The 27,480-nt window shown below is 42.3% G+C and overlaps 1 protein-coding gene across 1 annotated transcript; it reads left to right on the top strand.

Annotated features, from left to right (window-relative positions):
• Window positions 1–11,627: 11,627 nt before the first annotated feature.
• Window positions 11,628–26,854, top strand: LOC102069332 (serine/threonine-protein kinase PAK 3). The gene is made up of 13 exons (XM_074551544.1): window positions 11,628–11,838; window positions 12,411–15,386; window positions 16,281–16,306; window positions 17,155–17,286; window positions 17,702–17,855; window positions 18,747–18,810; window positions 19,690–19,738; window positions 20,994–21,106; window positions 21,948–22,065; window positions 23,320–23,419; window positions 23,537–23,733; window positions 24,733–24,870; window positions 26,334–26,854. Exons 2-13 carry the CDS (start codon window positions 15,284–15,286, stop codon window positions 26,460–26,462), a joined length of 1,323 nt encoding a protein of 440 aa, XP_074407645.1. The 5' UTR covers window positions 11,628–11,838; window positions 12,411–15,283; the 3' UTR covers window positions 26,463–26,854.
• Window positions 26,855–27,480: the final 626 nt, after the last annotated feature.

Below are 27,480 nucleotides of genomic sequence, written 5' to 3'. Positions count from 1 at the left end.
GGATATTTCTGCTGTCAGCTAACAAAAACAAAGTAATTAATTGTTATAGTAAATAAGGTGATGAAGACACACACACACAGAGCCTGGAGTGAAAAAGCAACACATGCAGGATAAGTTCTCTCTTTAAAGAGTCATTCTCAATGCTAAAGCTGACTTGATGAGGACAAAAGGAATAGCACAGATGAATCAAGGTCAGAAAGGTGAGTAAAAATAAGACAGTTATTATGTCTTTTCTGAAAGCAGAAGCAGATTAGAAAATAGGTCAGGGAGTGCAGGGAAAACGTTATTTGTATTCTGTCAATTTGCAAAGGACATGCATAACTGAATGCAGTGAATTTGTAGTAACCTCTTATTCTAGTCCTGGGGAGTGATGCATTCCATAATATTTCTTTTTATTACTAGTACTACATTATGTTTTAAAAAGATTTTTCTGTCAAAATCAAAAACCTATGGTGATGAATGCTGCACAACCTAGCAGTAGGAGAAAGTTTCTGTTGCGAAGACTGTGGGACACAAACAAAAATTTGTGGGACACAAACAAAAAGCACTGGCAGGAGGAGGGAATGTGACTTGTCAGCAGCCATGTGGCAAAGCAGGAAATAAAGCTTTTCTCCCTTTCCCAAAGCAGTGCCATACCCAGGAAAGACACAGGTACTTAACAGAGTCACTAAATATTGCTCCCCTGATGTGCCAAAATGATTGTCTGATAACAGACATTTCTTTAGTTGTTTGGAAATTGGTAATTCATTATTTTATCCACTTCCTGCTGTCTTGGGTTTAGCCTGCATTCCTCAAGTAATAAATCTAAAGTACACTGAGGGAGCTGCTTAGTCTAGAGAAGAGAAGCTTGAGAAAGGATCCCATTAATACACATAAATATCTCCGAGGAGTGTCAGGGGATGGTGCCAGACTCTTTTCAGTGGTGCCCAGCAACAAAATGAGGTGTAAGGTTATAAATAAAACACAAGAAGTTCCACCTCAGCACGAGGGCGAGCTTCTCTCCATGGACAGAAGACACACACACACACACAGAGCCTGGAATGAAGCTGGCAGAGCAGGAACAGCTGCCCAGGGAGTCGTGGCATCTCCAGATTCATCCAATCCCACCTGGATGTGTCCCTGTGTCACCTGCTCTGGTGGGGGGGTCACTCTGGACCATCTCCAGGGGTCCCTTCCAGCCCCAGCTGTTCTGGGATTCTGGGCTGCCTGGGGAGGGCCAGGGAAAAGCACTCAGGTCACTTCCTAACCCCAAAGCTCAGACAAATCACCCACAGTGGCAGAATTCTCAGCTGTTCCATGTTTTCAGACTTTCATTGAGGAGGACAACCCATATTGATGCCTTGAGAAGGCTGAGCTAGAACAGAGGCTGGACTTAAAGAGACTAGGGTTAAAGAATAAAGCAGGGATTTATTAAAAGGCCTCAATGGATGCACCTTGGGCAGCACAAGAGCCCAGCCAGGGCGGCACCCAAGACAAACCAAAATGGGCATAAAATTCACGAGTGCTCCCAGGGTCTCTCACTTTCATAAGTTCTGCTCCATTTGCAGGAGTTAATTGTCCATTACAACTTTAGGTTATCGAGTCCCATCCTCCTTGTTTTTCTCTCTCAGCCCACGCTGTTTGTGCTCTTGGGCTGAGATTTGGATCATTTGTCCTTGGCCCCCAGCTGGAGAAGGAATTGTTTTGTCTCCCTGCTCTGTGCACAGAGCTCACCATCCCCTCATGTGAAGCCCAGACCCACACACTAAAACAGTACAGAATGTGAAAATATAAAAGCCAAAACCTGAGACATCAATGTAAAAAGCCCACACCTTCTTCCTCTCCATCATTTCCATCTCCCACCATCACTTCCATCTTTTGCAGGCATCCAGAATTTCCCACCTTTCACACTGGAAATGCCAGGAGACTTTCTACCTCTACTGGAACTCCTTGTTCACAATAATTAGTGCAGTAATTATTTCTGTGCACAGAAACAGCTGATTTACAGCTCATAAATAAGCCTTAAATGCAGATCTCCATTTAATCCAGGAGGAGGTTGTTGCAGAGAATCAGCTGCAGTTACCAATATTCTTCCATACTGATGTAAAGGGCTGAGCAAATCCTAAAATCACTGCTGCCCTTCCACCCTGTTCATTGAGGGATGTGCTCCCAGCACAGCTGGCTCTGCTCTGTTGCTGAAAATTTTAGTGCAGAAAAGGGATGGACAGACAAACCCAAAACCTGTTGTTAACAAGTGGGTGGTGAAGCAAAGTTCTCAAAATTATAGCCATAAATATATTTTTAGTGCTAAAACACCTCTTATATAAAAAGTCTTTATTAAAAAAAAAAAAATCAACCAAACCTGCTAATTTTAATTGTTTTAAATATTGACCTCCCACAATATATTTTCCTTAAAATGAAGTAACATATTTTAGGTAAACATGTAAAAAAAGGAAAATCTGTTTCAAGTAATATTTCTTTTCAAAAAACAATCATAGTAAATATATTTTAACTTGATTTGAATACGTGTGTGTTGGTTTTAGAAAGCAGAGCATTTCCACACAAAGAGACATAATCTTGATCTGATTTTGAAAACAATGTGAGGTTGCCTCAAGATTTTATTTTTCTTCAATCATATAAGGAAAAGATGAATGCCACTATTTTTTTATATACATACAAAAATGTATTAAAAGCCATAGGAATTGTATTGTTTTGCTTTCAAAGACATTTAAAATTAGTTTTGCTTTTAAGAGCTTAATGCCTTTCCCACAGACTTCCTCCAAATTCCTGCAGCATGTAGGGGAAATGCTGCCTAGAATGCAGATTTCCTGGTGGATGTGTGGATTATTCTTCCTTAATCTCAAGTATCAATGACTGGAATCTTATCCTAAATGAGGAGCTGACATGTGTAACTAATTTTCAAAAGAACTTTCTTTAAGCTTATTACCAAAGCAACTGCTTTCATTCTTAAGATTTGGGCAATATAAATAAAGGTAATTCCTTTATCACCCTGCATAAAATCCTTTACTACACTGTGTACTAGCCAAAAAAAAAAGAGTAAATTCTGATATATTCACAAAAATTAATTCACAAAAATTTATCACATAAGTGATAAATATATTTATCACTTTATTTCTAGTCAGTATTTATTGTGGAATAATCAGGAAAAGCTTTTCAGTGTGTCACACTTGCCATCAGACATATTCAAATGAACTGTTTCTATTCTCAAAATATGCAGCCACTGTATAAAATGCAATAAAATATTGACATAGTTAAAAACCTAAATTCTTTTGGCTGCGTAGATTCTGTGTGTTTTAAATTTTATTGCTATATTTTGGCTTCTAACATCTTCATGTGAGCTTTCACAGGAGAAAACCAAAAAAGCTTTACCTGCTTCAGGTAAAGCAGAAGGGAACAAATCAAGATTGGAGCAGAATAAGAGCAGGGGCACAGCGTTTAAAATTTAATGAGCCCAGTGATTAAAAACTTCTTATCATACAATGATTTGTTACCATGGGAGATGCAGCTCTCAGGATCATTCTATAACATAATTTTTTAACCATAATTTATAATACTTCACATAGTTTTGATATTAATTTTTCTCCCCTCAATACCTGTTGGTGTTTAATTTTCACAGGGTTGTTTTATTGAGCTGAGCCACAACAATGACACTTGAGGAACTTTAAGGTGGCTTTCTCTGCACTGGTTTGCCCGTAAATGCTGCAGAGAAATGGAAATAGGAAATAAAATACAAACTGCTCCAGCACAGTGAAGTTATTAAAATTGTAGATACACAGCCCCCAGGTTAAGCTGCTCTACAATAATAGGAGCTGAATTCAGCAGCTCCAAAGGCACATAGTAATTTCTTTTGGAGGCAAAGACATTCCTGAGTGGAAATGAGCACAGGAAAATTCTCTGCTATTAATTATTTTATAATTCCTTCATTGGGATAAAATGGGTGGAATTTTGTATAAAAATTCTTCATTTGACTCATCCTCTCAGCCACCTGGCAGTAGTTCTGGAGCTTCTGGAAGGAGCCAAGGTGAAGCTTGAGGTTGCCTCAAGATTATATATTTCTTCAATTATATAAGGAAAAGATAAATGCAACTAATTTTTACATACATTAAAAATGCCTTAAAAGCCATAGGAATTGTATTGTTTTGCTTTCAAAGACATTTCAAACTAGTTTTGTTTTTACACAACAATTTAGGAAAAAAGTAGAATAGAATAGAATAGAATAGAATAGAATAGAATAGAATAGAATAGAATAGGAATATAATTTACCTCTACCCTTCCTGAAACAGTTAAATTAGAGTTGTTTACAATATCAGGACAAAATATGAAAATATTCATAGTGAGTTGAACTTCTGGAATCTTAATGAATCAAGTACATTGCATATGAAAGTAAATGTTTCTTGCAGGACAGCCAGTGAAATTATCACTGCCATTTAGAAGGTTTTCGAGATATTTTAATTTTTTTTTTGAGATATTTTACAGAAAGAAGCAGCAGAAACCTCTGGATGTAGGAATCCACAGGACCAGAAAAAACCTGAGGATTTTAGGATTTTACCCACTGCTCCCACTCAAGGCTGAGGGATGGTAGACAGGGATTTACCTGAAAACTCACACCAGTCTGGGAGCTCCCCTTCCTGGTTGTTTCTTTGCAGCAACAGGACTCTGAATCACTGAAAAGTGGTAAAATTCACTGTGAGTGGTAAAATTCACTGCGAGTGGCAAAATTCAAGTGAGATTCACTGGGCAAGCAGCTGAGCAGTAACAAGCAGGACCTGCATCAGTAGTTGCATTGCAGACTATTTTCTCAACCTAAATATATTTATGCAAACATGCTGAAGGCTGAACCCTCTCCTTTGTTGCTGGGCCACAGATCAGTCTGCTCCTGATTTAAAATGCATGGCTAAGTTTAAAACTTTAGTAAGGGCCAATCTCTGAATAATCCTTTAAGGATTATTGTAATTAAGGGACTAATCCTTGGATGCTTCTTAATTTGTGTCCGTTTTAGAATGGAGTGCCACTTCTTTCATCACAAAAGAGAGAAGAAGAGGTGAAACTCACAAAGGTTTAAACATTAACAGCCTTTCCTGTCACCTCATGCATCTGAGCAACACAAACAGGTAGAATATTTAAAACCAGGAGGTCATTAAAAGCAAACCGGAGCACAGAACCCCACCTCGCAAAAAAGCACGGCTGAAAACCAAGAGAGATTTTAAACTGGAGATGCGTTGATGGTGAAAAACACTCTTTGTGCAGATAAGGCAAACACAGTTTAGGACAGATATTTCAACTTGTGAACGCTCTGTGCACGAACCCTGAAATGTTTGTTTGCATCAACCCTCCCCTATCGCGTTTTTATCTTCTTTTCTTTTCCTTGTCAGGATCGGGATGAAAGTGTTACAGACCTTATTTCGTGTTTGAGCTCAAATGTTTATTATTTCGTATCTATATCACAGTCTTGCAAGTCGTGAGTTCTCCAGCATTCTACTAAAAAGCTACAAAATAGCTAAGTAACCTAAAAATGTCTTTTTAAGGCTAAACTATCCAATTAAGAAATGACACTTAAATTATTTTAATTTTTACCCAATAACTAATCACCTGAAGTCCTCAATGCAGACTTTTCTGTTCAAATACAAAATACTACCCAAATCCATGAAGAAGAAGGTGAAGAAGAAGGACCAGCCACTGCCCTAAAACCTCCATCTTGCCCCATATATATTGCTATATTCTAAAACCTTAAACTCTAAGTTTTCCACCCTGTGATATCACACACTTTGAATCAAACTACACACCCACAATCACAGTTCTATCATTCCATTTTGGAAGCCTTCTCCATGGTCTGAGGTCAAATGTAGTATTCTCTTGTGGGTCTGTGCCTTTCAGCACAGAAAGTTTAAAATTCTCAGCATCCAGGGTTCCAACACTCCCTTTCTCCCCAGCAGAAGCCTGCTTGAAGAATACATCAGTGACAGCAATTTCTCTAATCATCTCAGCATTTATATTTATTGTTTATCATGGAGAGAGTGAATTGGGCAACCTAAGATTGAAAATTTAGCAGAGAGGGAGATGTTAATGTAATTAAATAATCACTCCAGCATTTATATTTATTATTTATCATGGAATGAGTGAATTGGGAAACCTAAGATTGAAAATTTAGCAGAGAGGGGGATGTTAATGTAATTAAATTCTTGATGCACATGAGGGAAGCTTCATGGTCTAATCTAAGGAATGCTGAGGCTGGAGACGTGCACAATGAGCAAGAGGAAGGAATGGGGTGGCATTGCTGGGCTGAAACCCCTGCCAGCAGTGAGGGGCTGCAGTTTGGGATCACTGCCATGGCTTAAAGGTGCTGGTGGTCTCTGCTGGCAGCAGTCCTTGCTAAGCAGTGTGAAAAATGAGGCAGGAATACCTAGCAGTGCTACAAGGCTTGGGAACAGCCTCTCATCCCAATTCCAGTCTAGATCTGGGCAAGACACAGACCTGGATTACTCTGTTCCTGCATCTGTAAAATGAGAATGTTTATAAATATTTACAAAGGGGAAAACCCCATCCTAGGGATGGTTGTTATGAGCAGAGAGTGAGAAACAAGCAGTCAATGCATCTTGTGCTGTGCTACATTTGTGTGGATGTGCAGCACTGGAAGGTGTGTGAGTTGGAACAGGGGTGAGAAATCATTAGGAGACATGGGGAAAGGCTCACTCTTGTTTATATCCCTTGGAAATAGCACATCTTATTTTTACTTCTCCCTGAAACATGCAAGTATTACAAAGATTCCATGCTGGATGCTTTGGCGAGCCTGTAGGGGCAGGTGTTCATTCTACAGGCTCCATGAGGATGATTGCTCCATGATACACATTTATCCTTAATATAGTTTACAGAGTTGGGATTTTTATTGTTGTTGTTGTTATTTTTTGTGGGTTTTCCCCCCTTTCCTCTGTGACAAATTACATTGTGCTTTATGGAAATGTAACATTTTGTATGAATGGCTGGCAGCAGCCATGTTGCATAGCAATGAGCAAGACAGAGTAGCTCCACTCCTATTTGCAACTGGCTCAGACCTTTCCATTAGCAAATTAAAATCTGTTCAAATTTATTTACTAATATATTAGGAGAAGCTTCAGGCTAACCCCTGTTGACCTGTATTATATAGCAAACAACTGTAGCAGTGAAAATAATTAATAGAATGTATTGCACCTCCTGCTTGTTTCTCCATCACAGCCCGGGGTCGGCCGCAGAGTGGGTTTGCCATCTGCATTCTGTTACAAGGCCACATTTACTTAAAAATTGTCAATTATATTCTGAAATTACTTCCTTTAATTGAACTCCCTCTATTCAAGGCATCCCCTGTTTTTAAAGCTTCAGTAAGCATGTACATGAAAATGTTTTCTTTTTCAAAACTTAAGGGGAACTTGCTGAATTACCTGCAGATATAAAAGGAGCAAATATGCAACAGGAATTCCTTGTTACATCAGTTATTCATTATTATTATTATATCGTACTTGTGTCATTCAGGTGGAAAGTATTACAAGACCTTTTTTTTTATTTTGTATTTGCTATTACAATGCTTTCCAGAGAAGCTGTGGCTGCCCTATCCCTGGAATTGTCCAAGGCTGGGCTGGACAGAGCTTGGAGCAATCTGAGATAGTGGAAGGTGGAACTGGATGAGCTTTAATATCCTTTCCCAAACCATTGGGGTGTTACCCTCATCCAGCCTTTTCACCCTGGAGAACAGCTAATTCTGAGGCCTTCATCTGATTGATAAAGGAGAAAGTGATTATGAGACATAGAATGATAAAAAACGGGGTGTGAGTTAAAAAATGCAGTTTACAGCTGCCCAGACTGAAGTTTAGGTGCTAATAAAAGCTGGGGATGTGTAAATGCTTCCTTTCTATCAACACAAATAGCTACAATAAAAGCTGTCAGAGGGTGCTCAGCTGGGAAGTCTTAGCCCTACACAACATATTCAAGTTTTAAGAAGGAAATTAATGTGCCACTTTAACATCTCAGTGAATTTTTTAAAAAATGTATATAGATATAGAAATAAATTTGCACATTAATGGCCACGGTGACAAATTTAACAAAGTGAATGTAAGCTTATTTTATTATTATATGAACAAAACCAATCGTGATCTCTGGAAAACATACAATTCTTGACAATTTACTTAGTTTTTGATAACTTCCTCTCTGTATAAAGGTGAACAGATTAATTAATGAGTGCTAGATCATAACCCTTCAAATGTCTTTAGAAAAAGAGATTGTCAACAACATTATAATTATTTCTATAAACAATAGAAGATCCTCTCAAAAATAACTTAAAAATCTAGTCTGATTAAGTGTTTTTATTCTAATGTATTTCATATACAGGAAGGAGGGGTATTAGCCATTACAGGTCGCTGTTGACCTCTTGTGGTCCCATTCTGTGGTTACAGCAAAACCCTAAGGCCAGCCAGGAGTTGGACATTGATGTTCCTTTTGGGTCCCTTCCAAATCAGGATATTCTATGATTCTGTAACTCTCTGATAGCCAGGGAATCTCTGGAATTCTCCCCTAAACCTTAAAAAGAACGAGCGCAAGATTTTTTCTGTACCATATAAATGTGCTATAAATGGAATATAAATCAAATTATCTTTTAGAACAGCTTCTTTCCTGTGGAGGGGCCTAAATGCTTATTTATCAATTATTAATTATCAATTAATTTATCAATCAATTTATCAATTATCAATTCTTAACAATTGTGTTTAAATTCATTCAATACTCAAAACAACAAGGACTCTCACTGCCAGCAGCCAGCTCTTTCTTTTCCAAAGTGGAAAAGAACAAAAATTATTAAAAAAAAAAAAATTGAAAAGGATACAATACAACACGATGTTCTTCTTCTCTATTAAGTATTCAGCTAACCACAAAGTAACAATTAGCAGCAGGAGAAAAGGCAATCAGGGATGTGCAGTGTAATTACTGTGCCCCAGGTCTCATCTGGAGAGCAGTGAATCCAGCAGGGATTGGTGCCCTGCTTCCAGCAGCCTGACTGCAGTTCTGCTGGGGCAACTTATTTACACAGCAGTCTTCACCCCAGCAGGCAGAAAAACACTGAAAATTCATTATTTACTTATCACTGCTATTAATATTGTGTTAGAATGTGTTCATCTCTTGAAACAAAGCTTGTGAGGGTCAGTGCTTTGTTTTGGAGGGGAAAGGGGAGAGGAGGAAGATGAGGAATAAAAGAATGAAGAGCCAGATTACTTTCAGCACTGATAAATCAGCATTTAGGCCCCTCCACAGGAAAGAAGCTGTTCTAAGCAATCATTCCCTCTGGAAGCTCTACAACCTCTTAACTTTCTGTGCTAGTGAAAGATTATCTGATAAAAATTAAATCTCTATATTCAAGTGAAAAAAAATTGTTTAGAAACTCATCCTGGCATATTATCTGCTTTCTCACAAAGCAAACCAAACCCAAACATGTTAATAAATAGCTGAAAGAAAGCAGCACAGTTCTAAGTGTTACCAAGAAAAATAAACAGAGCAGAAACCCTCTCCATCTCAATAACAGCAATTGGAATATTATCAAGAAAGCAAAATTCTGTTGAGCTACACATATTTGTGAAGAAGATATTAATTTGCACTTTTATGCTAAGCAGGAACAAGGAGAACTGTAGGTGATCCCATGGGGGTTTTCCTGCTGAAATTTCATATTCCTGCTACCTACAAAGATAAAGCAATCCAACATTTCCCAGCATGAAAACACAGGCATTGCTCTAAAAGCAAAGAAATATTCTATACTATTGCTAAGTGGAAAAATAAAGTTAAAAATGAATAGATGTGTCACATTTCTTCTGGTCCACCACAATTCCAGCAGCCACACAGCACCTGGTTCAACCACCTGTGACCTCTGTGCCACTCCAGGCTGCAGAACAGCCCCCAGCTGGTTTCCCTGGTGAACAGGCAAACAGGAGCCCTCTCCTAAGGAAATGAACACATCCCTAAACTGACTGCAGGAAACTGAACTGTGCTAATTCACAGAAATGCCACAAGGTGGCAAGGTAGGATTGCATTAAACCCTTGTACTCACAACGGAAGCGAGGGAAAAATCAAACTGGGATGGGAAAAGTGCATTCATAAGAAACATTTATGCAATCTAATGTTCCTATCAAAACCAAAAAGAGTTTTGAATAATAACAATAGTTTTGGAATTATTTCCTTTCTCTGTCTTTAAACTCAGCAGGATTCTCTCACACACTTCTCCATGGGAAGGGTTGTCACACCCTGGAATAGGCTTCCAGGAATGTGGTGAAGTCTCCATCCCTGGAACTGTTCAAAATCCATGTGGGCATGGCAGCTGAGGACAGGGTTTAGTGGTGGGCATAGTGACAGTGCTGATGCTTGGTGATCCTAGAGGGCTTTTCCAAACTTAGTGATTCTATAATTCTATTTTCCTCGGTAGTTTCTGTTTTGTTTTAAACAACAGCAAAAATAAAGAACCTCATATTGTCACAGACATTTTTTATGAAAAATCCTTTCTTTAGGAGTTTTCCTCCTGAGAAGCTGGAGGCCTCAGGAACAAAATGTAAACAATGGTTATCTGCTGCTGTGGAGTGCAACAGATGCATCTGTGATTGGTCTCATGTGGTTGTTTCTAATTAATGGCCAATCACAGTCAGCTGGCTTGGACTCTGTCCGAGACAGAAGCTTTTGTTATCATTCTTTCCTATTCTTAGCTGGCCTTCTGATGAAATCCTTTCTTCTATTCTTTTAGTATAGTTTTAATGTAATATAGTAAATGTTTTTTCCTTGGGGACCAGGCCAGGGTAGCTGTGGGTATATGTGCCAGGAACTGTTCAGCATCTGTATTCACACATTTGTACCTGAGGGTATGGAGGATCTCCACCCTACACCCCAATGGCTCCAGTGCCAGAAATCCCATTACTTTCCTGCTACTCTGCATTTTGCACACAATGTTTGTGCCTTTAATTGATGAAGGGAACCTCAGGAGCACTCCCAGCTCCTCACTGGGAGCAGGACAGCTCCTTAGTGCCACTCCACCACCAAGAGCTCGTGATTTATTGTTAAATGTGAATTTGTCCTATTAAGAGCACAGTGTCACTTGAAAACTGTCTGCTGGAGAAAATGGAGAACAAAACGGCTCTTCCAGACTCTTTTCCCTTTGCTCTGCCATGAAGATTCTTCGCTTGGTATCTTTCCTGTTTTCTAGAAAAGTGAAGATCTGTAACACCTGGTACAGGTGACCTTTGGGTCTGAGGAGGGACCCATGTTTCCCTCCTATCCCAGTCTCCCACATTCCCAGTTTCCTCCATTCCCATTTTTCTGCAGTCCCAATTCCCCCATTCCCAGTCTCTCCCCATTCCCAGTTTCCCCATTCCCAGTTTCCTCATTCCCAGTCTCTCCTCATTCCCAGTCTCTCCCCATTCCCAGTTTCCCCTCATTCCCAGTCTCTCCCCATTTCCAGTTTCCCCATTCCCAGTTTCCCCTCATTCCCACTTCCCCCGTCAGGCCCCTCAGTGCTGGCTCCGCAGCGCCCTCTAGCGGCCCGCGGCTCACAGCCCCGCCCCTCCCCACTGAGCCCCGCCCCTCGACTCCGCCCCCGCCGCCGATTGGTGGGAGAGGCCGCGGGGTGGGCAGAGGCCACGCCCCCGGTTATTGAGGGGCTGTTGGGGTGCGTGCCAAGATGGCGGCCAGGCGGGGGACAGGGACCGAATGAGAGCGGTGGCGCTGGGGGTCCCGCGCATCTCGCCCTCTCCTCCTGAGCCCTGGAGGAGGCGGGCAGCTCCGGCATCCTCCGCCTCACTGGGGTGCAGCTGCGCGGCAACCCCAGCAGCGACAGCGCGGCAGAAGGTGAGGGGGCTCCGGCAAGGACGGGGCTGCGGGGCCGTGAGGGGAGGCAGCGGAGGCGGTGAGCCCCTGTGAGGGCGGCGGGGGGCACGGGAGCGGCCGGTGCCCGTTGTGTGAGGGTGTGGGGACAGCGGGGGCCCCGCCTTTGGGGGTTCTGGAGCGTCTGGGGGCTCCCCCTCTCCGTGTGTGGGGATGGGGACTGCGGGCTGTGCAGCGTGAGGGGAGCTCCGGAGCTGGCGCTCGGGGCAGTCAGAGCTCCGAGCTGAGGTGGGGTCGGACCTGCAGGGTGTGGGATTCCTTGCCGTGAAGCTGTCCCGGTCTCTCATTCTCAGCTCAGCAGACACATGTACAAGTGCCGAGGGATGCGTGATGGTAAAAGTAAACCCTGGACAGCAGCACCAGCAGGGCGAAGTAAAGCCACCCCATACAGTAGGAAAGCACAAATGAGTAAATTTCTTGATAACACGCACAGAAAGAGCTCCTCATGTAACACCAAATGAAATTCTGGAAGAAGGAGTCATTCCTGAGTGCTAGTTATTTAAGTAACTTTTTTTTCCAAATATATTTCCCACCAGATGGGTGCTCGTGGAGAAGAGAAGCTGCCAGGGATGAGAAGATCGCTGTTGAAGCAGGGCACACTGCAAACATGACGTGCTCTTCCGTGCTTGAAGCTGGATAAATCTCCCTGCCTCAGCAGGTGGAAAGTGAAACCCAGGCCTGTGGCAATTCTGGTGGTTAATCCCCAGGCAGTGCTCCCCACTCCTCAGAAGCACTTTTGGGCTTTGTTCTCTTGGTTTTGGTGATCTCAGTACCACATTTACACTGAAGTGTGGTCCAAGAGCCCTGGGACACCTCAGAATCTTGCTCCACATTTGTTGCTGGCATTTCTTGTCTGGATGGTTTGCTTTTACATGATGCCTTCTGCTCAAATGCCATTCCTTACTCCTGCTCTTGCTGAGGGCACTCAGTAGGTTGGAGCAGAAAAGGATGGGATTGCAAGGAGCTTCCTTCCAAACTGAGAAAACATAAGGACCCTGATGAGCCAGGCACTGAGACTGTGCCCAGTGCCTGGCAGTCTGCCCTTGTCACAGCTCCAGGGACACAGACTACTCCTGCAGCCCCTCCCTGTCTGCCTGTCCCCTGTCCCTGGGATCTGTATTTCCTGAAAATAAATGGAATTTCACCCCTCAAAAGTTTGCTTCAAAGTGACAGAGGAAAAGCTTAATAAAAATGCCAAGGTCACATTTTCTTTGCCTCCTGAAATAATATGACAGATCCAATATCTGCATTATTAACTATGAGTGTGAGCTTGTTTTCTTTTTAGGGGCTTTCTAATTTACCTGGCGCTGTTTTTCTTGTGCTGCACAAGCACATGGCTGCAACCACTCCTGAGGGCCTGTGGGCAGCAGCTCTCTGGGACCAGTAGTTATTTATTGTCTTGGCTAAAGATGCCCTCTCACTGCAGAAATAGCTCTGTGAATGCTCCTCTCTTGGCAAACATTGTATTCTGACAAAGTAATGTCAGTGTTTTGCAGGAAAATCCCTTTGCAAAGGACATTTATTGTTCTGTTTTGAACTGGAGCAATCCTCAGGCTGAGCAGAGACGAGCAGGATTTCTCCCAACATCTCCAGCCCTGTCCTCACCTGCCCATTGCCAGTCCAAGATAAGGCTGCAAAATGTCACTAAAATCTTCCAGGAAGTGATTTAGCAGCAATAATACTTTTAAAAAAGCAAATTTTCCCCATTTCATGCAGCAGATCACTTTGGTTTGTAGGTAAGAGCTGTTGGAACAGAGTGTGTGATCACTTGGTGTTAGGAAAAAACCCTCAAAATAGCATGTTTGGCAAAAGTGGCAAATTAGCTGCGATAACTGAGGTATCAAAGACAGTTACTGATGGGGTAATTTGGGTTATTTAAGTCTGTTCTGGGAAAATGAGGATTAGGAAGAGGCATAATTAAAATATGCAAAGCCGAAGGGGAATAGAGAATAGATATTAAGTCACTTTAAATTAGTAATTCATGAGAGGGTGGAAGGGAGAGAAATGGATGAAATTATGCTCTGAAAGGGCCCTGATATTCCATTGTTGCAGAGAGAAAAGCTATTCAGAGCCTGAGCACATCTTCTGTGCACACAGAAATTGGAGAGGAGGATTGAAGAGCTGTCTGTCCACCGAGGGAGCTGATCGTGCAGGGTTCCCTCACATCCAAGGGAATATGTTTTTGTAGGGGCATCAGGGATTTCCAAACTCTGTTTTCTGTACATTGACAGCAGAGCTACAGGAGCTGGGCCAGGAGAGTCCTTAGCACCTCAGTGTTAGGATTGTGAGAGGCAGAATCTTCCCCCACAGTGTTCCCCGGTGTGCTGAAAAGTAATTCCATCAGGGTGGGGTTTTCCCTCTAATCTGACAGCAGAGACCATTTCAGCAAGATTTTGTTACTGAGCATCAAAAGTTCAGTGCAAATCTCCTGAAGGCACTGTTCTGTCTACCAATGGAGAAGAGTTTTGTAATGGAATCAAAGAATCATCCGGAAAATGAGTTTTGTCAGAGTTATATTTTCTTCCAAAGTCTTTTTGCCCAGGATTTTTCTCCTGGGGAGCTGAGAAGCCTCAGAGAAAAAGGAAAACAATATTATCTCATTGTTTCTCCTCTATTTTGCTCATGTGGAATGTGTTTAGAGATTTTTTTATCCAACAGGTGATTGTTTCTTTGGATTCTGGTATGAATTATTTTCATTCTTTAGCCAATCAGTGCCAACCTGTGTCAGGGCTCTGGAAAAAGTCATGAGTTTTCATTATTATTTTTTAACCTTCTGTAAGTATCCTTTCTGTACTCTTTAGTATAGTTTAGTATTCTTTCATATAATATAGTATCATAAAATAATAAATTATCCTTCTAAGAACATGGAGTCAGATTCATCATTCCTTCCTTCATCTGGGAACCCTGCAAATACAGTAGACTTCAGCCTTAAATTTGTACTCCATGGAAGTGAAGAATTGATTTTCAGGTGAGTTCCGTGCAGAAATGGAACTCACCATGGAAATTTCCATTTTCCATGGTGAGCTCCATGCAGAAATAGGAGCTTTGCATCAGGAGGAAGGCTGACACCTCACTGCCGTAAAGGGATGTCAGGCTCCAGGATGAGCCAAATGGAGCATCCAGCTGCTGCAGGAGCAGCCTGGAACCATTCCACAGAGTGTGAGCCTGCAGCTGCTGCCACTGTGATGTCAGGGCCCGTTGGGTGCCACTGAAAGGTTGGCACTTCCCCGCAGTGCCAACAGGACACTGCCATTCCTGCAACCCAGACCACCTCAATGCCCCTTCTGCTGGCATTCCAGGAGGATCCTCCTCCTCCAGGAGTTCTCAGTGGGCTGCCTGCAAACCAGCAAGGGTTTTAGCTGAATTTTGGGTTATGCAGCTCTGCAAGTTCTAGCGCAGCTCTGCAGAAATGATCCAGCAAGTTGTTGCCACAGTGCGTGATTTTCTGTCTGCTGCATCTGCGCTGTATTTTGACCCAGATAAACCCTGGCTGCTGACAGCTCATCTGAGGAGTGAGTAGTGCTTTGCCCTAGGTGCAGCATACCTGGCTTTGGGATCACTGTGGCCTTTCTGCTCTTCCTTAGGAACTGAGCTGAGTTTGGAGCAGCAATGACACTGAGATGGCATTGGTTTGGTAGAGCTCCTGTCAACAGCTTCTGCTAAAAGGGGGGTCTCAATGGGGACAGCATTTGGAATGTGGGGAGCCCTTTGGAGGTTCTATTCCCTATGCACAATAGTTTGGGGAGTCGGTAATTCCCTCACTTTGCTGCTTCAGCCGGCTTCCAAAATGCAGACTGGAAGAGCTTGTCAGAAGTGCTTACAAAAACTGTGCAATTATCTTCAGAAATGAGGGAAAAGATCTTTTTCCCCCATAATTAAAAGATTTTACTAACCACCTGTGCTAAAATAGTGATGACCTTCATGAGGAGATGTAACTTCCCAACAGTGCATGCTCCTGAACTCAGGAGCAATATCAGAATAGAATTCACACAGCTAAGGGGATTTTGGGAAGGCTTTTCTAGGGAAGCATTTTCAGCAAACTAAAGAGAACCAACATATGCAATTTAATAGTAGGTAAACTTCTTTAGCTCTTTGGCAGAGCATAATCATTGACTATTGAAGAACAATTTACATTTTCTTGACTGAGTTTCTATTTATTTGCTGGTGAAACAGCACAAAAAATAGAAAGATATAGAAAAAAATTAATCTGGTATTTTGTCCTGTTCTGTTGCTTACTTTGGAAAAGAACTGTTGCTCCTGGAGCAACAGTTATATATATATATATATATATATATATGTGTGAAATAAAAATGCTCTTTTATTTGGGCTGACTTGTTCCATGGAGGATGCCCCACAAGAGGCAGTTTTCTAACAGCATCTGGTTCATCTTCTCTTGCCCACTGCAGATCTGATCATCCAGTTATCCAGAGGTGCATACATGGCAACCTGTCCTTTGGTGAGTGGGAAAGGAACCTTTGACATTCCTAGAGTTTAAGAACTGTGGAGTGAGCTGTGTATGAACTTTGCCTGCTCCAACAGTGTGCCACCCTGAAAAAATGTCCATGTCTGGTTTTGCAGCAGCAGCAAAGGGATCTCTGGCTGTTTCCTCAATTTCTGTTCAAAGCTTTTAAACAAATTGAAGTCTGGTTTTGCTGGGGGAAGATTGTGGGTTTAGCCATGGTGGAATATCTAATTCACAGCAATTTTCAATACTGCATAATTGCCCCCTTTTAATTTAGTTTTAACAACTTAGAATTCCCTTTCTAGCAAGTTTCATGATTTATCTTTAGTACAGCTGGATATATAGCTGAGCATAAATAAGGTTATAATTGATAATGTAACTCACTGGAGCCATTGAAAGGAAGTTTTAAATAACAATCCACACTAACAAATGTTGAGTTGCAGTAACAATCCTAGAGAGAGGCATGACATCCACTGGACAAATTTATTAGGGTTAATATTAAGCATTTTAAATAGAGCAACAGGGAGGTGTGAAGGTGTAAAATGGTGCCTTTGATTTGCTTCAGTTCTCTAAGTGGCCTTTAAGCTTTAAAGCAATTGGAAACAGCAAATTTGGGGCAACTTGATGTAGTGCTCTGCCCCTGCAGAGCAGCAGCTGGGGTTGTTTCAACCCCCCATAATTTATAGATATTTAAATTGTACTGGGACACGTGCAACAGAGAATTGAGGCTGTAGGACCACGTGCATGTCTAGGTCAGTATCTGATGTCACAGCAGTTGAAAGTTGTGTGTAACTATCAAACCTCCCAAATGGCAGAAGGGAGACTCTCACACCTGTCCCCAAGCCACAACATTGCCACCAGAACCTCTGCTGGCTCTTTCCCTTCCTGGACAAGAGGATAATGAGAAGAAGGTGGACAAGGAACCTGCAGCTGTTTCCTCAGGAGGATCAGTAAGTGCCAGCTTTGGTTACCATTGGTGCAATTGAGAGTTTCTGCCATTCAGCAGCTGCCATTCACAGCTGGAGTCCTGCCATGACATTGAGCTTCACCCCAGCCAGTGGCACCTGGAAAACTGGGTTTGAATTTCCCTTTTAATCATTAGTTTCCCTTGCAGGATACAGGAGAAATTGTCTCCTGGATGTACCCGCCCCTCTGCACAGATTATTCGAGAAAATCCATGAAAATTGAACATGTAACTGGCCATGAACTTGCTTTGGTTTTATTCATTGTCTGTGATGTGGACAGCAAAAAGCTGTTTAGAGCAGTGGATATGGCTGACAGGCATCTTCCTGAGGGTTTGCATTTGGAATACAAGCACAGGGGATCCCTGCCAGCTCCCTTCCTGACACTGATTTCTCATCACAGATCCACACGAGCTCTCTGCTGGGAGCTGAAGATGCAGATGATGAGACACTTCTCCTGTCTGACACCCTCAGCAGAAGCTCAGGTGCTCTGGACAAACCCAGGGTCCGGCCACAGAAGAAATTCTGTGTGACAGAGGAAGTGCTGGAACAGCTGAGTACGTGTGCTGTGCCTCTTGTCTGGCCTCAGCTGCACCAAAGGGACACAGGAAGCAGAATTCTCTCTGGGCATCCCTCAGGGCAGCTCAGACTGGGTTCAGTTTCCCTGTGCTTCCATCTGTGCTGAAAGCAAAGGCAGGGATGATTTCTGATTCAGCAGAAGGTGCTGTGACCTAGTGAATGAACTACTGAATTCCTGAGTGCTGATGGCCTAATCAAGCAGGATATTTGGGTTCCTAAATTCTCTTTTGTCCCCTGACAAGTCATTAGCAAAAATACTTCACAGCAACCTATTAGACTGAAGACAAGCAGTGTGGTCCTTCAAATGGCACAGGCAAGGATATCACCAGAACTTAGCCTGGTAACCCATCATGAGGGTCCTGGATCCTAAAGACCCATCATTATTGATTATAACATAAGATGCTGTTCTTTAAAATCATAAAGACAATCCTTTGGTGAACTGCTGAAAGTTGGGAAGGTCCCCTTCTCTCCTGGAAACACTTTGCACAGTTTCTTAAAAATGAATCCCAGAACCCAAGGTGCATTAAATCTTTAGAAATATTAAACCTTTTGTTGAATCACACAAAGGGTTTATTCCCAGGAAAATAAAGGCTGTGTTGTTTTAGCTCTCCTAAATATTTGTAGAAAACAAACTCTTGCTTTGGTACCTGGTCTTTCCTGTCTCTTGTGGATATTTCTGCTGGTGCTTTGCTTCCTGTCAAGGTAACTCTTCAAAAAGAAATATATGTGGAAATATCTGTGCTTTGGAGCTGCCTCTGTTGCTGTTGTTGCCCACAGAGGGCTCACAGCCAGACAGTGGGGCTGCATTTCCCATCTGCTGGAGGGTGGTGTCTGTTTGCAGTGAGCATCCTGCATTTCATTTATTTCAGGGGGCATTGTCAACGAGGGGGACCCTAAGACCAAATACGTTGATTTTGTTCAAGTTGGCCAAGGGTAAGTCCCATCCCAGTTACTCCTACAAAACCATGGCTGGGCATTTTGCTGCTGTAATATCAAGTGTGAATCCAGGCAAGTTCCAAACATGATGTGGGTTTAGATCCTCCCATCTCAGTACAGGTCAGAATTAATAATTGTGGTCAAAAGGTGTTGTCAAAGAAAACTCGATGCTGGCAGTGCCTCACCTGCACCAAGGAGCAGAACCTGAAAAATCTCCCATTCCTCAAACCTTATTGCCTAAAAAAGCATCGTACTACCCCACAGCTGTCAGGTAAAAGCTCTCAGTAACACTTGTTTCAAATATTTTGCTAAAAAATATTTGGTACTCTGGATTATACGCTTGCAGGATCTGAAAGATCTCCCATCCCTCAAACCTTATTGCCTAAAAGAGCACCTTACCACTCCACAGCTGTCAGATAAAAGTTCTCAATGACATTTACTTCAAATATTTTGCTTAAAAAAATTCAGCAATGCAGATTATAACCACATAGTTTAGCAATTGAAACTGGAGGTGAAATAATAAACTTTTGCACTGTCATACAAAATCCCACCCAGTGTAGTCTGAAGCATGCATTCCCTGGGCAAAAAAGACACACAGAGGCACAAAAAGAAGGAAAAACCCCTATGCAATAAGGCAAAATGGATAAAATTTAAATATTTCTCAGTTTTTGTAGGCACACCCTCCCCCTGCTCTTAGGTTTTGAAGATCTGTGCTCCAGCTCTTTTTCTTCAGAGGGCTGCTGTGCTGCTGTTTGAAGAATAGGTGAACCAAGGTGTTTTAAAACACTTCATGCAGCAGAGATCTCCTGTCTGGGCTGGCTTTCACCCCCAGCACCTGAACTGCTTCTCCTTTCCTCACTGCTCTTTTGTTTCCAGGGGTTTCGGGACTGTTTACAAAGCCACGGACCCAGCCACAGGAGAAGTGGTGAGTGCCAACACCCCCAGCACACTGAGCAGCTCTTCAGGGCTTTGGGTGCCCAGTAGAGCTTTCCTGCACAGCCTTTCCTCAAACACAGAGCAGTGGCAGCCTCCAAAAACTCATTTTGGACAGGCTTTGCTCCTACTCAGGTCCAGAAAGAATGCTAGAGGGCCAGTGGAGGGACATAATTAAGGCTTAAAATATCAGAGAATGGGTTATTTCTTTAGAAACCCAGAAAATAATTGCAAATCTGAACTGTGGAGTTCAGATTGCTCATGGAGTAGCAAAATCGAAATCGGAGTAGCAAAATTGAAATCAGAGTAGCAAAATCGAAGTTCAAGAACTGATAAATGTTGTGGGATTGTAATTTTTTAAGTGCTATGATCTTTTAGGATGGGATTTTATCCATCATGTACACATGTGTTTGCTTTGTTATGCAACCAAGACAAGCAGCGGTTGCTGAAATAATGGCCAAACTCCATAGAATTGCTGAAGGATTCCCAGCTGTTTTGATGTATTTTCCCAGTCCCAAAATTCTGCTTGCAAAACCTGTGTGAATGACAACAGAGGTAATAAATTGAGGCCATCAGGGAAGAATGTGGGTGCAAGGTGTTGTCAGAGATCTGTGGGTGATAGTTTAGGGAAATTTTTGCAGAATTTAGAAGGCAAAATGTGTCTGGCAAGTGTCCTGTACGTGGTACCCAAGCAAGTGGAGAAACCAGCTATTGTCCTGTCACTTCCTGATGTCTGATCACAAGGTCACAGGGCAGCTGGCACAGCCCAGCCCCATCCTTCCAAAAACACTCTCTCCATGGTCATTTTGCTCTATCCAAGCTAGGCACCCCCAACACAGCAAATAATGTGCTCTGACTCCATGATTCAAAGGCTGAACAATTGCTTTATTAAAACTATACTATATTACACTAATACTATATTATCACTATACTAAAGAAAACCCATAACTGTCTCCAGACAAACACAGCTTTGAGTGATTGGCTAATCACTCAAAACCACTTTCACTTGTGTCCAATTAACAACTCACTTTGGGTAAACAATCTCCATAACACATTCCACATGTGAAAAAACAGGAGCAGTGACTAGGGATAAGAATTGTTTTCTCTTCTTCTCTCTGTGCTTCTCACTGCCTTCCCAGGAAAAATCCCTGGGGAGTTGTGCCTGCTGCTCTCTGTGAAGAGAGCTGTGGCCACAGTGCTCTCCTGCAGCAGAACTTCTGGAGCCCATGGCCCCACTCTCATTTCAGGTGGCCCTAAAGAAGATGCCTCTCCGCAGACGGAGCAGGAAGGAACTCCTTGTCAACGAGATTCAGATCATGAAGGAAAACAGGCATCCCAATATTGTCAATTATATAGACAGGTGAGTGGTTCTGCTGTTAGCATGGGAATGTTTGTTCACACACAGCACGGCAAAGGTTAACAAACCCCTTTGGGCACTGGCAGAACATGGAGCTCTTGCTTATTTCTCTATTGATCTCCAGTGGATTGGTGGAGATGGCCTTGGGTCTCCATTAATCTTTTGTAGTGTATGTAGTTGGAAACGTCTTTGCAAAACCTGGATGTGCCATGTCTTACTAAAACAACAGCCTGTCAGTTCATTACCTCTGTGATGTTTTGGGGTTTAGTTTTTACAGGTTGACCATATTTTCTATGCCTTAATGATAAGTGCTGATAAACCATCAGAGAAATTATATTCCTTGGGCTATTCCCACCATTTTCCATTGCTGTGGAAGCCAGGAAGACTTAAATTCTCATTTGCAGAGCCACATAATTTGCCAGCTTTTACACAGTTTTTCCTGTTTCTGACTGTATTTTATGCAGTGTTTTCCAAATGTTTGGCCAACATCTGTCCTGAGTGCTGCAGAGCCTCCTCCTATGGATAACTCTGGAGTTGTGTTGCCTTGTTCCTGGAGTGAATGGTGGAAGTGATAAATTAAGATAATGACTCCGTTGATGGCAACTGTCCTGGTTCCAGATTGATCTCTGCTGTTACTAAATTGCATTTTTCCTTTCATTTCTCATGACCCTTTCTCATTTAGACTGCACAGGTTCCAAATACTCTGTAGCCTGCAAGGAATGTCTCTCCATTTCATTCTGCCTCCATTTACAAGTGACATGGAAACAAAACTCCCCTGCAGTCTTTCCCACAAGGTAATTTAGCTGTGCACATTCATCTCCATGCCTTTGTTTTCTTCTCTCAGCTACCTGGTGAATGAAGACCTGTGGCTTGTGATGGAATATGTGGATGGAGGCACTTTAACCAGCGTTCTTGTCCGAGTCTTAATGGAGGAAGGAATGATAGCTGCTATCAGCAAGGAGGTGAGGGACCCTGCTTGGGCTTCCAACAGCTTGGACAGGAGTGACTTCATGTTCAGAGTTTTATTTGCTGCTGTTATGAAATGTAAAATAAAAGGGTGTCTTGGTTTGAAAAGACAGGTGTCTATTAAGGAAGGCAGGAGCTTCTCTTGAAATGGAAAATGTAAGCCCTCTCTCTCTGAATTATTATAATTTTGAAATTAAGAGGCTCTCAGGTAAATATAAGGGAATAGGAATAACAGTTCTTTACTAGGAAAGTTAAAAATGCAAATGCAATAGTACACTGCCAACACAACCACAGGCAGTGGAAGACAGAAAATGGGCAAAATCTTGGAAAAGATGGGGTCACTCACAAAGATGTATTTTGTGAGAAATGGACTTAAAGAAACCCCAAAAAGCCATGCCACAAAATCACAAAGTGTACCTAGATCCACACCTCTATTCCCTATGGCTCTTCTCCCAGAACAGAATTCTTTTGTCAGAAGATTTGACTAGGAAAACATTTCATTTTTGTGAGGTGTTGTGAACTGTTTTTACTACTTATAATAACCATCCTGAGTATGAGTATTTTTGTAATGCAATGCCATGCAGCAGAGAACCTGTCCACTTTATAGCTTTGCTCTCAATATTTGTTACTCATTGTTTTCTCATCTAAACGTACATTTGCAAAACGTGTGTCAACCTAAGACAAAGGGCATCGGAGTGAGCTTCCTGCCAATACAACTACATTTCTTATACTCTGTTATTGGACACTTTTGTCAGTCTCTTTTTTAATTTAACATTCTAAACTTTGCCTCATTAAACTGGAGCATGTCTGCACTGCATTCTTGGCCTGTGAAAGCAAACATGCTGGTGGCAGAATTTTAAACTAACAGCAAATTAAAACAGAGCCTCATTTCTCACAGCCTTCAGCTTAAAAGGAGAGCATTGCACCCCAAATGGTGTTTGTTTCTGAAAAGTGAATAATGTGCTGCTTCATGTGCTGTTGAGGCCAACATAAAACCTCTGTCATGCAGCCTCCCACACAAAAGTGATCCACTTTATAATGGAGGGAGAGATATTTTTTTTGACAAATCCTCCTTTGTCACCTGGATGGAGAGAGCAGAACCACTGCAGCCATTCTGGCTGGGTCAGGAATGGTCAGTCTATATCAACAATTGGTGTTTCACCTAGAAATTCAATCTTTTAGAGCCATTTCCTTGTCTTGTGTGATGAAATGAGGTTAACTAACTTTTACCCTCATGGGTTTTGTCTCAGTGCCTCAAAGCTCTGGATTTTCTTCATTCAAATAATGTGATCCACAGAGATGTCAAAAGCGACAATATTCTTCTTGGGATGGACGGATCTGTGAAACTGAGTAGGTGTTCTTGGTCGGGCACAGCATCCCTGTGTTCTCAGACACAGAGGGGGGAATTCTTGTGCTTGGTTCCATGGTTCAAGCTGGCTTTGACAGTATTTTTGTTTTCCTCCTCAGCTGATTTTGGCCTGTGTGCTCAGCTGAGCGCGGAGCGGAGCACACGGTGCACGATGCTTGGCTCTCCTTACTGGGTAGCACCAGAAATCGTGAAAAGAAAGGAATATGACACCCAAGTGGACATCTGGGCCCTTGGGATTGTGGCCATTGAAATGCTGGAGGGAGAACCTCCATACTTTAAAGAAAGCCCCATCCAGGTAAGGTGCAAACACTGTCAGATGCCACTGTCTTGCCAATCTGTCCCATTCTTTGTCTCCCATGAGCCAAAATCCCACTTAAATCAGCCTGAAATAGTTCCACCAAGGCCCACTTCTAGAAATGTCCCCGCAGAACATCTCATCAGAGGAGAAGTGACCTGTGCCAGTGCAAAAATGTGCCTTTTTGGCCTCCAGCACTGCTTGAGTTCCTCCTCCTGTATTTGATCTCTCTCTAAGCTAGAGCCAGGAATGACAGCAGCAAGTTTCTCCAATTGGGAAATTATTATGAAAAGCATTACAAGTGTATCTGCAGGCCCAGAAGTCTTTTCAAATTCTGACCAGTGCCTTTTTAAGGGAGGGTCACTGGTTCTAGTGATGCCATAATTATGTATTACCATAAAAATTTCTGAAAGTATATTTGAGCAAAGCTACTTGTAGTAAACATATTTTGAAGCTTTCAGTTTTAGATCCTAATTCTTTGAAACAATGAGTTCTTATACCAAACAAGCAAGGAATAGTGGAGGAATGTATACCAGGATAAAATCTCATGGTTATCAGCTGAAACCAGGTTAAATGCTGCACAGTTAATTCCTGAGGAAGACAGCAGTTCTGAAGACTTCAGTCTTCCACTCTTTTTGAAGGAGTTCCCTGACTTTTGGATTGCTTTTGCCTTGTATAAGGCAGCAAACCCAGATGAAGAGAATGATTTCCAGATCCCAGAATATTCGGAGTTGGGAGGGATCACCAAGTCCAGCTCCTGAGTGAATGGCCCATCTGGGGATTGCTGTTACCAGCACCATGCTCTGACCAGCTCAGCTACACTTAGGGTCGTTATCCCCACTGCTCTGGAGACTGACAGTTCCCTCCTTCCTTGCCCTCAAACACTGATCACAGCCCCTTGAGAGGCACCAGGAGCTCTCAGACAGCCAGGAGGGGCCTGCAGTGGAGCTGTCAGCCCAGGGATGGTCAGTGGCTGTCCCGTGCTTCCTCTGTCCCCAGGCTCAGCGCCTGATTGCCCGGAACAGGTACCCCCCTCTGAGGATGCCCAGCAAGATGTCAATTCTGTTCCACGCCTTCCTGCACTCCTGTCTGGACACCAACCCCAGCATCCGCTGGACAGCCAGGGAGCTCCTGCAGGTACAGGCCCAGGGGCTGCAGGGGAAAGTCTCCTCTCCTGATAATCCCCAGTTTTGACCATGTTCACAGGGGTTCTTGGATCAGAGAAGAGACGAGGACCTGACTCCATGTTTCAGAAGGCTTGATTTATTATTTTATGATATATATTACATTAAAACTATACTAAAAGAATAAAAGAAAGGATTTCATCAGAAGGCTGGCTAAGAATAGAAAAAGAAAGAATGATAACAAAGGCTTGTGTCTCAGAGAGAGAGTCCAAGTCAGCTGGGCTGTGATTGGCCATTAATTAGAAACAACCAACATGAGACCAATCACAGATGCACCTGTTGCATTCTACAGCAGCAGATAATCATTGTTTGCATTTTGTTCCTGAGGCCTCTCAGCTTCTCAGGAGGAAGAATCCTAAGGAAAGGATTTTTCAAAAAGGATGTCTGCAACACCCAGTCTGGGTGCTTTGCAAAGTAGAATCATACAAGAATTTGGCTTGGAAGGGACCTTTAAAGTCCATCTGGTCCTCCCTGCCATGAGTGGGGACATCTTCAACTAGATCAGGTTGCTCAGAGCTCTGTCTGACCTGACTTTGGATGTTTTCAGGGATGGGGCATCCAACACTTCTCTGGACAACCTGTGCTAGTGTTTCACCACCCCTAGCATAAACAGTTTCTTCCTTAGACCAGAATGTCTCCTATTTTCATTTAAAACCATTATCCTTTGTCCCTTTGCAACAGGCCCTACTAAAAATGGGTCCCCTTGAAGTTTTGAAAGGCTGCAGTAAGGTCTGCCTGGGGCCTTCTCTCCTCCAGGCTGAGCAATCCCAGTTCTCTTGGCCTTTCCTCAGAGGAAAGGTGTTCCATCCACCCTCTGACCATTTCTGTGTTGTATTTTGGGTGTGCATTCAGTTTTAGCTGGTGGCAAGAGAACTGCAGTAGAATGGTGCCAGGTACAGAGGCCCAAAATGGTGCTGGTGGAAAAGGAACCCAGTCCCAGCCCAGCAGTCAGAGATTTGGCTGTTCTTGTCTTGGTGCTGAAAACCTGCACCTTAGTGTTCTTCAGAACAGCACAGCCCTAAATCCTCATGGGATCAACCTTTCTTAGAGGTGCTGGAGTTCCCTGTGGAACAGCTTGCACTCATCTTTTCTGACAACTAAAGCTGCTCCTACCTTAAGAAAAAAGGAACCTAAGTGAGTCCTTTGAGTCTCCTGAAATGGAAAAAGCCCTAAGGCAGCAAGTGGCATTCCCAGAGTGCTGGCAGGGTCAAAATCCCAGCAAGCTGAAGACACCTTGATAAATTGATTATTGCCTCTGACAGCAAGGTCTGAATATTAAGACTGAAGTAGAGATGGTCCCCTCAGTCCTATTTATGTGTATTTCTGGTTAGCAGAGAATTCATGCTTCCTCTTGTGAGAAACTGGCTTTGGAAAGTAACAGTTCCTTTCTTTCTTTCTTTTTTTCCCCTTGGGCAGCATCCATTTTTACGAACAGCCGTAAGTCTCTCTGTCCTGCCTGACTTGATCTGTGTAGCCAGGAAAGTCTGTCAGACCACGGAAACAGCTCAGGACAGCAGTGCCAACACAGAGCAAAAGAAGGAATAAAATTTTCACTCCTTTGTGAGATTTGCTCCCTTCTCACTCAATTATTCCATTCACTTCTGAATTATTGGTTGCTTCTCAAAGATGCAAAGTCCCAATTATGGGGGTTTTGATATGGTTTGAAAATGGGGAAGGGTTTCCTTCATTCATCAGCTCCAGACCACGCTGGCTCTGGAATGCCCACGGGCTGGGTTTTGCCCACCTGTGGCACTTCTGGGTGAGGGAGAAAGTGCAATGCATTTCCAGCCAAATGGGGGAGGCAAAACATCCTGTTGGATACACACAGTCAGCTGGGACTGTGGAGTGTTTGGAGAATTCCCTGTCCTCCTCCACCTGGCAGAACACGTTGACACAAAAAAAATAGAGATTACAGAGGAAGATATGTATATGACATAGATTGCTAAATGGGGAGGGGTGTGCAAATGTATAGAGACACATGATATACTGGATAATTATTACATGTATAAATATAAATGTTTATAATTATTATATGTATAAATATTTATAGAATATACATATTATTATATACACTATATATATATAATGTTTTTATATAATTATATGTATAGATAGTGTGTTACAGAACTATGGACATACATTTACCTTGTACCTTATATTGTCCCCTATGCACAAACCCCCCCATAACTCTCCTGAACTGTAGTTCCTGATATTATGCTCCATACATATATATATATATATATATATATAAAAAACATGTATCCATATATACATATATATAATATATATATTTGTGTATATATATATTATATATATATAATATATAGCTGCATATACACATATATAGGGGTGTATGCATATAAATAGTGTGTGCATTTATGTATAAATGTATATATGTACATATATATAAATACATAAAATTTTTATATTCATATATGTATATATTATATATAAAATTTTTATATTCACTCACAGGTGCTTCTATACCTTTTACACAGTGTGTAGAGAGCTATAATAGCATGCATAGGACAACTATATAAATTAAACACTGTTTTTATCCGGG

The sequence above is a fragment of the Zonotrichia albicollis genome, chromosome 14, assembly GCF_047830755.1.
Source record: "Zonotrichia albicollis isolate bZonAlb1 chromosome 14, bZonAlb1.hap1, whole genome shotgun sequence".
Taxonomy (NCBI): domain Eukaryota; kingdom Metazoa; phylum Chordata; class Aves; order Passeriformes; family Passerellidae; genus Zonotrichia; species Zonotrichia albicollis.
Note: the sequence above shows the minus strand (reverse complement) of the source record. Positions and strands in the feature narration are given on the sequence as shown.

What these genes read in the sequence shown, in the direction of transcription:
- LOC102069332 (XM_074551544.1), top strand. Translation starts at nt 15,284, where the DNA reads ATGATCCAGCAAGTTGTTGCCACAGTGCGTGATTTTCTGTCTGCTGCA. An exon ending in GCTGACAGCTCATCTGAGGA is followed by an intron (nt 15,387 to 16,280) that starts GTGAGTAGTGCT and finishes TGCCCACTGCAG; the next exon opens with ATCTGATCATCCAGTTATCC. An exon ending in TTAAAGAAAGCCCCATCCAG is followed by an intron (nt 23,734 to 24,732) that starts GTAAGGTGCAAA and finishes CTCTGTCCCCAG; the next exon opens with GCTCAGCGCCTGATTGCCCG.